At 46.8% G+C, this 10,983-nt stretch overlaps 1 protein-coding gene across 1 annotated transcript in view; it reads left to right on the top strand.

The window, feature by feature from the left end:
• The first annotated feature begins 297 nt into the window (after positions 1-297).
• The window catches only part of gig2o (grass carp reovirus (GCRV)-induced gene 2o), a 66,307-nt gene continuing 55,621 nt past the window's right edge, over positions 298-10,983 (top strand). The window contains exons 1-2 of the mRNA XM_072487747.1: positions 298-513; positions 5,077-5,757. Coding sequence (XP_072343848.1) covers positions 5,117-5,757 — 641 coding nt within the window. The 5' untranslated portion in view covers positions 298-513; positions 5,077-5,116. The remainder of the gene's footprint in view (positions 514-5,076; positions 5,758-10,983) is intronic.

Here is a 10,983-nt window from a genome sequence, read left to right as displayed (position 1 = left end):
TCTTTGGACACAAAGGTGCAATTTTAGCCTGGCCAATCCACCTAACCCGCACATCGTTGGACTGTGGGAGGAAACCCACGCAGACATGGGGAGAATGTGCAAACTCCGCAGTCACCCAAGGCTGGAATTGAACCGCTCCAATCTAAAATAATAATCTTTATTGTCACAAGTAATGTTACATTAACACTGCAATGAAGTTGCAAACCTCTCCTTCACACATCTGAATGTAGGGGCGGGTTGGTGTTTGTAAAATAGGATCACCGTTCTCTTTATAAGCTCATGCCCCAATTCAAGGACAAAGTCGAGCACAATCGGAGCACTGGAAATAAAAATCACAGGGACTCTGGAGATTCGGAAATCAATTGGAAATCGGTAGCATGAACAAACACTGCTGTAATCGTGGCCAATTGAAGGTCTGTCCTGCTCCAGAACCGAAAGTAAATCGGCTTGGAGAACAAAGTTGGTTTCGATTTCCGTCTCTGATCAGTGTCAGCAGCAATAGCCAAGCCTGAGGTAAGGCGGGGGGGGGGCATTCTGAATTTTGGAAAGAGCTTTCAGGTCCACATAATTGAATCGATTATTATTGGAGATCAGTGACTGTCGCTATTTTACACTTAGCGGGAAATCGATCCGTTGAAAGGTTGGCAGCGGTAAGGATATTTAAATTCCCCGGTAGATGTGCTGAATTGCAGAGAGTGGAAAATGGGATGTTGAAAATGCCGCAGAAACCATTCGTTACCCCATCAAACAACAAGTCTCACTGACTGAGGCTGAGAAAGTTGTGTGCGTGGCAGACATGGGCTATTTTTCAGACCCGCTCCTCAGAACTTTTGAACAACTTTCTGCAACTTCTTGTATCCAACCCGCCCGGGTTCCTGTCATGTTTTTATTCTCATTTTAAATTTTGCTGGTTGATGCATTTGGGATATTTAACTTGACTAACGGGGGGGGGGGGGGGGGAATGGGGGATAGGTTGTACTGAATTGTACAGCACAGAAATAGGCCTATGTGTGTGCTTCACTCCTCTCGATCTATCATCCACCCGATCACCAAATCCTTCTCTACCTGCTCCCCCTCTTGTACCTACCTGGGTCCCACTGAAATTCACCTGTTTCCATTACTTCATTCACTCCTGGGGCAATAATTTCCTCACCTCTCTTCTGAGTAAGGGGGTTTCTCCTGAATTCCTTATTAACAGTGATCACCTTGAGGCTGGAGTTTTGTGCCCCTCGACAGGGGAGGGCACGTAAAATAGGGTGGGTGCCAACTCCACCACCCTTCACCCACCCCCAAACTCGTCCCCGTGATGTTTGGGATGAGCGGGAGCTGAAATCCACAGCCCCCCTGCCCTATTCAAATAAATAATCAAGGGTCATTAAGCTTGTGAACAAGCCAATAGGCCCCAATAATACTCTGCCCATACCCAGCTGTCTACCCCTCTACCACGGCTGCATTCACAGCCGGGTGCCCCCGGAGAGAGGGAGCATGTTGTATCCACTGCTACCCTCAACACAACCCGTTTGGCCCCATAGGGGCTGGGCTGGGCTGCCTTATCATAGAATCCATGGGGCAGTATGGTGGCGCAGTGGTTAGCACTGCTGTCTCATGGCGCCGATTTCTCAGGTTCGGTCCCAGCTCTGGATCACTGTCAGTGTGGAGTTTGCACATTCTCCCCATGTTTGCGTGAGTTTCGCTCCCACAACCCAAAGATGTGCAGGGTAGGTGGATTGGCCATGCTAAATTGCCCCTTAATTGGAAAAAATGAATTGGGTACTCTAAATTTTTTTTTAAATCATAGAATCCCTACAGTGCAGAAGGAGGCCATTCGGCCCATCGAGTCTGCACCGATCCTGTGAAAGAGTACCCGACTTAGGCCCACTATCCCAGTAACCCCACCTAACCTTTTGGACACGAAGGGGCAATTTGCCACGGCACATCTTTGGACTGTGGAAGAAAACCGGAGCACCCGGAAGAAACTCACGCAGACAAGGGGGAGAACGAGCAAACTCCATCCAGACAGTGACCCAAGGTCAGAATCAAACCCGGGACCCTGGTGCTGTGAGGCAGCACCACTAACTACTGTGCTGCCCCCTCTAATCACATTTTGGTTTGTTGTTTTAAGTCTCATTTGTGATTCGCTTCTTGTTTAAGGCAGTTTCCCTTTAAAAGACATGTCCCTTTAATTTGTCCCTCAATTTATTTGATTTAGTTTACGTGGTTATTTATGCTGATCAAAATAGTTGGCATGGGCAGGAGTGGGCAGGTGTAAAAGGGCGGGAGGGGTTTTCTATCTGCGGCAGTGGTGCCCTTTGTGCATCGAGGGGGCAGACCCCTATGATCGTACCCCCTTCATACCCACCTGCTCCATACAACGCACCACCACCCTCCCAAAACTGCCCAAACCCTTCCCACCAAGACCCTTGATTTATCAGGCTCCGAGATCCATGAGCCTTCACCTTGGACTTGTTTGTAGTCCGGGAGGCAGGGGCCACTAATGCACTTTTAGTGTTGCCGGGATTGCTGGAGCTGCCAACCATACCGATTGGCTGGCAGCTCCTGAGGGCAGGATCCCGCCCCTCTCCACCCACCTTGAGATTTGCAAGTCCCACTGGCGGGCAATTCAGCTCGTTCGCGGTGCGTTCTGACTGCCAGGCTGGCAGCCAGCCAGTCAGATTCACGTCGATTTTGCTTCTGCAAAGGGGGGGGAGGTATGAGGAGCTGTTGCCCTACTGCGCTATAAAATGCCGTCCTTGCATCTGAGAAAAATCATATCAATGCTTACGCAATCAAATCTCTCCATAATTTTAATGATCTCTCTTAGGTCACCCTTCAGTCTTATGTTGCCGAGATGACATGAGTTGATTCTTTTCACATCAGTTTTTGATCTTCCGATTGCACCTGAAAGTTCCATTGGCGGGATTCTCCGTAGCCCGACACCAAAATCGGGATCGGCGATCGGGCGGAGAATGGCTTTTGATGCCAGAATCGAGCAGGTGGCGGATTGACGCCAGCCTGCAATGCTGTGCCCCTCCAAACCAGCGTCATTGGGCCATGCGCAGTCGCAACGTCGTTGGCTCGTCATCAGCAGGCACACCCGCGATGTTCCGCCCGCGATTGACCCAGTTCCCGACGGCAAGGGCCACGTGTGGTCCCAGTGGTCGGGAACATGGTGTGCCAGCTGCGGGCAGTGTTCAGCGCTACCACACTTGGCCGGGATCCATGCCGCTGGCTGGGAGTCTTCTACTAGGGCTGGGGGAGTGGTGGGATGTGGCTGGGGAGTGGGCTGTGGGTTCGGGGTGGGAGGGTATGCGGTCCAGCATGGCCGACGCCATGTTTCCCGGTGCAACCGGTGGGGGTGTAGGCGTGCATGGCTGCTGCTTGTCAGCCCTGCGCATGTGCGTCCCGGAACCCGATGATTCGCCGTTCTCCGTGCGATTCGTGGGTGTTCCTCGCGGCGCCGGTGCTAGCCTCTCACCGGTACCGGAATGGGTGAGGGATTCGCGCCGATTTTCCCATCATGGAGCACCATGGATTCTCCGTTGGCGCTAGCATTTAATAATAATCTTTTATTGTAACAAGTCGTCTTGCATTAACACTGCAATGAAGTCACTGTGAAAAGCCCCTAGTCACCACACTCCGGCACCTGTTTGAGTACACAGAGGGAGAATTCAAAATGTCCAAATTACCTAATAGCACATCTTTCGGGACTTGTGGGAGGAAACCGGAGCACCCGGAGGAAACCCACGCAGACACGGGGAGAACGTGCAGACTGCGCACAGCCAGTGACCCAAGCCGGGAATCGAACCTGGGACCCTGGAGCTGTGAAACAACAGTGCTAACCACTTAGCCTCAGAAACGGAGAATCCAGCCCCATGTCTTTGTCAAGTTTATAATCATTTGGCCTAGATTTGTTGCTGCCAATAATATCTACATGGTTTTCCATTCCCTTTGGTAGGTAGCGATGCAGTATTCGTCTATATTATATATAGGGTACAATATTGGTATTTAAAGTTGTTTTCAGGCCCACTGTGATCACCATTTTTTATTTTTCACTTTTTGGGGGATTTTAAGAACAGAAGAACTAGGAGCAGGAGTAGGCCATCTGGCCCCTCGAGCCTGCTCCGCCATTCAATGAGATCATGGCTGATCTTTTAATCAACTCTTTCTCTTGTGTTCATCATCAAAGATCATGTCTTCACCCTGTATGAAGTACAGTATTGAGCATGCTCAATATCTGACAGTGGAGTAAGCCCAGGAGTTCAAATATTCACCAAAATGACAAAGAATAACAAAGAACAGCACAGGAACGAACAGGCCCTTCAGCCCACAAAGCCTGCGCTGATCATGATGCCTGTCTAAATTCAAACCTTCTGCATTTCCGGGGTCTGTATCCCTCTATTCCCACCCTCCACATGTATTCGTCAAGACGCCTCTTAAACATCGCCATCATATCTGCTTCCACCATATTCTCCGGCAGCGCGTTCCAGGCACTCGCCACCCTCTGTGTAAAAAAACTTGCCTCGCACATCTCCTTTAAACTTTCCCCCTTCACCTTAAACCTACGTTGCCTAGTAATTGACTTCCACCCTGGGAAAAAAGTCCTGACTATCCACTCTGTCCATGCCCTTCATAATTTTGTAAACCTCCAACAGGTCGCCCCTCAACCTCCTTCATTCCAGTGAAAACAATCCGAGTTTGCCCAATCTTTCCTCATAGTTCATACCGTCCAGACCAAGCAACATCCTGGTAAAGCATTGGGACTAAAAGGGTTAAATCAAGAGGGCAGATTATACAGTCTAGACATGTATGGAATATTATGGAGTGTTCTAATCCTGCTGTTTAAGACAATTGAAGGATTTGAGAGGAAAGATAGGTGGAAACAATTCCCTTACCTGGCGACAGTCGAGAACAAGGGTGCATGCTCCCCATTTTTAAGGAAATCTAAAAGTATCTCTTAATCTGTCAGTCAAGCATAGATAAACCAATCACCTAGGCCAGGAGTTAAACATCAGCATCAGTGTACTTCTGTCTGTGGCCGAGACCTTAGCAATACCATGTAAATGTTTTCCATTACAGGTTTCACTTGACTGCAGGAGAAGGTGATAAATACCAAAAAATGTCCATTACATTTTACGGCTGGGAGGCCATCAATGAGGATAAAGGGCATCTGAAACCGGGGCAAATGCTTAAAGATGGTAGAGGCTATACCATGTACCATGGGACCCACAAAAATGATGCCGCAAACATAATACGTTCAGGGTTTGTACCATCCAAAGATGGACTCCTGGGTCCAGGGGTATACGTTAGCAGAGATAGGAATAAAGCAAGGGCGTACCCAAAGACAGCAGCGGACACTGACAGAGTGGTCTTCAAGCTGGAAGTTAGAGTTGGAAAAGTGAAGAAAATAGACAGGGATAACCATCCCCTGCAAAAAACCTGGCATCAGCAAGGCTACGACTGTGCCTGGGTCCCACCAAAATGCGGGATGCTGTCCATTCCGAGTCAAAAAGAAGAAGACTGCGTCTGGGACCCCAAACGGATAACAGTGGTGGATGTCGCCTACGCAAATGACCTGGTCAAGAAAGATCTGAGGAAGCTGATACGCGAACAGACGATGGCCAAGGAAGCGACTGTCAAGGATCCCTGCGACGTCTGTGGCCACCGACAATATTCATCTCATGAAATTCAGAAATGCTGGGGTTGTGAGACGGTCGTCTGCCCTTTTATGAGCAGACATGTTTGTAATAAAGGAAGATAGAGAGATTTAGTGGGAGCTCTCTTTCAATCATTATTTCTGAATATCATTTGTCTCTTCAGTCCTATGCTTTCCCTTCTCTATAAATATTAAGAATTTCAGAACAAGAAAAACGTCTTTCCATCCAACGAGCTGTATTTTTCAGAGCTGAACCCCACTTCGCCACTTCTCACCATTTCCATCAATTCTGTCCCTTTGCATAAGCATATTTGATTGCAGCATGGGCTCATTTCTCTATTGGAATTGCCTATGTCGCAGACAGTGTAACCCCTTTTGGACTAATAAATGTGACTTTCGTTCTCAGCCCAAACTTCTAAATGTTTCATGGACACCTTCACTGCCTCAGGGAGGCAGTGGTGCAATGGTTGTCACTGGATTAGTAATGCAGGCACCAGGGGTAATAATACTCTGAGGACCAGGGTTCGAATCCCACCATGTTAGATGGTAAAACTTGAATTCAACAAAAAATCTGGAATCAAAAGTCTAATGATGACCATGAAACCATTGCCGATTGTCGTAAAAACCTATCTGGTTCACTAATGTCCTTTAGGTAAGGAAATCTGCCGTCCTTACCTGGCCTACATGTGGCTCCAGACCCACAGCAATGTGGTTGACTCTTAAATGCCCTCAGGGATGGGCAATAAATGCTGGCACAGCCAGTGATGCCCACAATCCATGAATGAATAGAAAAACACACATATGCACATACAACGTGGTGTATCTGTGCACACACACATATATAAATAGATATGTACATGTATACACACATACCCACAGTCTTACACATACATTTTCTATTCATATAATGTTGGAATTGTATAAAACACTGGTGAGGCCACAACTGGAGTATTGTGTGCAGTTCTGTCACCACATTACAGGAAGGATGTAATTGCTCTGGAGAGAGTGCAGCGGAGGTTTACAAGAATGTTGCCAGGGCTGGAAAAGTGTGGCTATGGGGAGAGATTGGAGAGGTTGGGGTTATTTTCCTTGGAACAAAGAAGTCTGAGGGGCAACTTAATTGAGTTGGACAAAATTATGAGGGGAAGTGGTAGAGTGGACAGGTTTAAAATAGTTTCCCTAGGCGGAGAATTTTAGAATCAGGAACATGAATTCAAGATCAGTGGCAGAGGGTGTAGAGGGGACATGGGAAGAACTTTTTCACGCAGAGGGTAGTGAGAGTTTGGAATTCGCTGCCTGAGTAGGTAGTGGAGGCAGAAACTCTTTAAAAAGTATCTGGATCTGCACCGTAAGTGCTGTAAGCTACAGGGCTATGGATCGGGTGCAGGAAGGTGGGATTAGAAAGAACACCTGGGTGTCCTCGGGCTGGCATGGACAAGATGGGCCGAATGGCCTCCTGTGCTGTAACTTTTCTATGATAACCATCCAGCCTGATCCATGGGATCGTGCGTGGGCAGGAAAATAATGGGTTGGACCGAGTTGTGACGCCCCGCCATGGTTAAACAGCCAGCTCTGATTGTTTAAGTGAACACACAATGAATGGCCACTGGATGCCTGGCCACAAGTGTGGCGGTGTATCCCAACAAGAGGAGGAGGGAGAAAATTGTAGCAGAGCAAGACACACAAAGGCCTGGGCTATTGTGATAACTGCTTTGTACGGATTGCGTTTCAGTGCCAGTTACAGTTCCGAGACACAAGGCGTGGAAGTGCTTTCTCTTACAATAGTGTTGTGCCATATACAATATCAAGTTTACAGCCTCAACTAAACCGCCTTCTATTGTTGTCAGAATGAGAAGCAACGTTAATTACATTTTACACCAAGCATATAATATTAACATCAGGGTATATCATAGAATCCCTACAATGCAGAAGGAGGCCATTTGGCCCATCGAGTCTGCAGCGATCTCTGAAGGAGCACTCCGCCCAAGCTCACTCCCCCGCCCTATCCTAATAACACTTTAACCTAACTTACACATCTTTTTTTTGGACACTGAGGGGCAATTTTATAACAGCGGAATAGTTTCTTAACCTGTTACAAATAACAGGTAAACAGTTAACAAAATAATTTTACATGCATGACATACATGAATTAACATAACTGCCATCAGGGGGAATTTAACCCTGAGTTCTGAGGAGATGAACTCAACACTAAATTCATATACTCTTAATATCCTGTTATGTTGCATGCATATTTTCAAAGATGCACCACTGTCTGCAATGATTTGCCTTTTCAATTGCAAATTACCACTGCCTTTATTGTAAAACTGCATTAAAATGTCAGAGGAAATCAGGTTTGAGTCATCTTGTGTTCAATATTGTCACAGCTCAATCCTGGGAAAGGAGCACAGCTTTGGTAAAAAAGTTCTGTCTGAGCATTTTCCATTTGTTTATTTGTGAAGTAAAGTCGCCATAGTCCCAGGTGACCATAGGCTGCTTTCCCCTTCGAGGGGGAGAGCTGACTGGTGGTGATTTAACCTGAAGGTCACCACACCTCAGGCGAGGGGAAAGGTTGAATAACCTCAACCGGTACAGGAATTGAACCCTCGCTGCTGGCCTCGCTCATCACGAGAACATAGAACATACAGTGCAGAAGGAGGCCATTTGGCCCATCGGCTCTGCATCGACCCACTTAAGCCCTCACTTCCACCCTATCCCCGTAACCCAATATCCCCATCTAACCTTTTTGCTCACTAAGGGCAATTTATCATGGCCAATCCACCTAACCTGCACATCTTTGGACTGTGGGAGGAAACCGGAGCACCCGGAGAAAACCCACGCAGACACGGGGAGATCGTGCAGACTCCGCACAGACAGTGTGTCGTGGAAATCATAATAAAGACAAATTCCTCGAGGTTCGATTTAAGGACATTAATTTACACAAATATACTTGTGGAGAGAGAGTGTTTCAGCTGCAAAGCCAAGGCACTGCACTCTGAGCTATGCAGTCAAAAACCATTATATTTATAGGTTGAAATAAACAACTTTGAAGAGATAAAGCTTGGGAACATACGCAAGAGGAAATATGAATGTTTTGCCCTTGGTTTAAAAACAATTTGAATACGCATTTTGTTGTCCTTTGGAAGAACAACTTATTATAATAATGCAGAGTACAACATACTAAGCAGTATTTAGTTTACATTACTTAACCAACTTATATTCACTCAAAAGCAGTGTTAAAATATAGTTAATGTTCCCAGCATGCTTCTAAATTGGTAACTCATTAATTTCCCTTCCACAATTCCCTCCTTGTTGATCTTTTGATCACAGTAGGAAGTCTTACAACACCAGGTTAAAGTCCAACAGGTTTGTTTCGATGTCACTAGGTTTCGGAGCGCTGCTCCTTCCTCAAGTGAATCTTTTGATCAACACCTTTTAGTAAATTATCGTGTCCTCGATAAAGAAGGGTGGTTTATAATATATGGGGAATGGATGTATGACAGTTCCCTGCGTGTTATGAGCTGGTAGCAAGGAGGCAAGGTGGCTAGGGCTGTTCACCCGTGTTAGTACAATAAAAATATCTTGCGCAACATTAAAACAGTAACCATACGACAATCAAGATTACAATGGCGATTATAATCCAGAACAATCCTCTGTCCTGACGATCCTACCATCCAAAGCCAAAGTCCCGTCACTCATTTTCGTGTAATCTTGTTACCTCTCTACGAATGTGATCCACCAGATTATCAATTTTTCTGAGTTATCAGGGATGTACGTGCAACAGTCACTTCCAATCAGGGCACAAGTGCCGCCCTTTTCAGCTAACAAGACATCAAGAGCCATCCTTTTCTGCAGGGCAACCGCTCTCATAGCGACCATCTCAGTTTCTACCTGGTTAACAGCTTCTGCAGTGTCATTAGCTACCTGCTCAAGGATGTCTCGTAGTTCGCGTAGTTCGTATGCATTAGTGGCTATTCCTAATGGTGGTATTATTATTCCCAGCATTTGTGCCCATGTCATAGTACTTTGTGTCGTCCTATGATGGGGATGGTCCTGCAATCAGGTTTCCTTTACTATCAGTCATCATTAGTCTAATTGATCCCCTTCCCAGAAGCCTCCACTAGTTTGATTTCAGCTCCTGACCAATCAAAGATGAATAGTCCTTTAGCTGTAAGGTGGAACATAGGGGGTTGCCAATTCAAGGTCTGATCACACTGACTTATGCCGACTGGGTAGGTCCCATACGTTTTATGTTTCCTAAAGCATAAGCTACCCTTTGGGACTCCAGTGTAATTGGGAAGGATCAAACAGGCCGTTTGACGTGTTACATTAAACCTAGGCCTCCACAATAGTCCTCAACACCGGCGCCCCGCAAGGCTGCGTACTTAGCCCCCTACTCTACTCCCAGTACACACACAACTGCGTGGCAAAACTTGGTTCCAACTCCATCTACAAGTTTGCTGACGATACGACCATAGTGGGCCGGATCTCGAATAACGATGAGTCCGAATACAGGAGGGAGATAGAGAACCTAGTGGAGTGGTGTAGCGACAATAATCTCTCCCTCAATGCCAGCAAAACTAAAGAGCTGGTAATTGACTTCAGGAAGCAAAGTACTGTACACACCCCTGTCAGCATCAACGGGGCCGAGGTGGAGATGGTTAGCAGTTTCAAATTCCTAGGAGTGCACATCTCCAAAAATCTGTCCTGGTCCACCCACGTCGACGCTACCACCAAGAAAGCACAACAGCGCCTATAATTCCTCAGGAAACTAAGGAAATTCGGCATGTCCACATTGACTCTTACCAACATTTACAGATGCGCCATAGAAAGCATCCTATCAGGCTGCATCACAGCCTGGTATGGCAACTACTCGGCCCAGGACCGCAAGAAACTTCAGAGAGTCGTGAACACCGCCCAGTCCATCACACGAACCTGCCTCCCATCCATTGACTCCATCTACACCTCCCGCTGCCTGGGGAAAGCGGGCAGCATAATCAAAGACCCCTCCCACCCGGCTTACTCACTCTTCCAACTTCTTCCATCGGGCAGGAGACACAGAAGTCTGAGAACACGCACAAACAGACTCAAAAACAGCTTCTTCCCCACTGTCACCAGACTCCTAAATGACCCTTTTATGGACTGATTTCATTAACACTACACCCTGTATGCTTCATCCGATGCCAGTGCTTTTGTAGTCACATTGTATATGTTGTGTTGCCCTATTATGTATTTTCTTTCATTCCCTTTTCTTCTCATGTACTTAATGATCTGTTGAGCTGCTCGCAGAAAAATACTTTTCACTGTACCTCGGTACACGTGACAATAAACAA

Source organism: Scyliorhinus torazame, chromosome 21 (genome assembly GCF_047496885.1).
Source record: "Scyliorhinus torazame isolate Kashiwa2021f chromosome 21, sScyTor2.1, whole genome shotgun sequence".
Lineage (NCBI taxonomy): Eukaryota > Metazoa > Chordata > Chondrichthyes > Carcharhiniformes > Scyliorhinidae > Scyliorhinus > Scyliorhinus torazame.
Note: the sequence above shows the minus strand (reverse complement) of the source record. Positions and strands in the feature narration are given on the sequence as shown.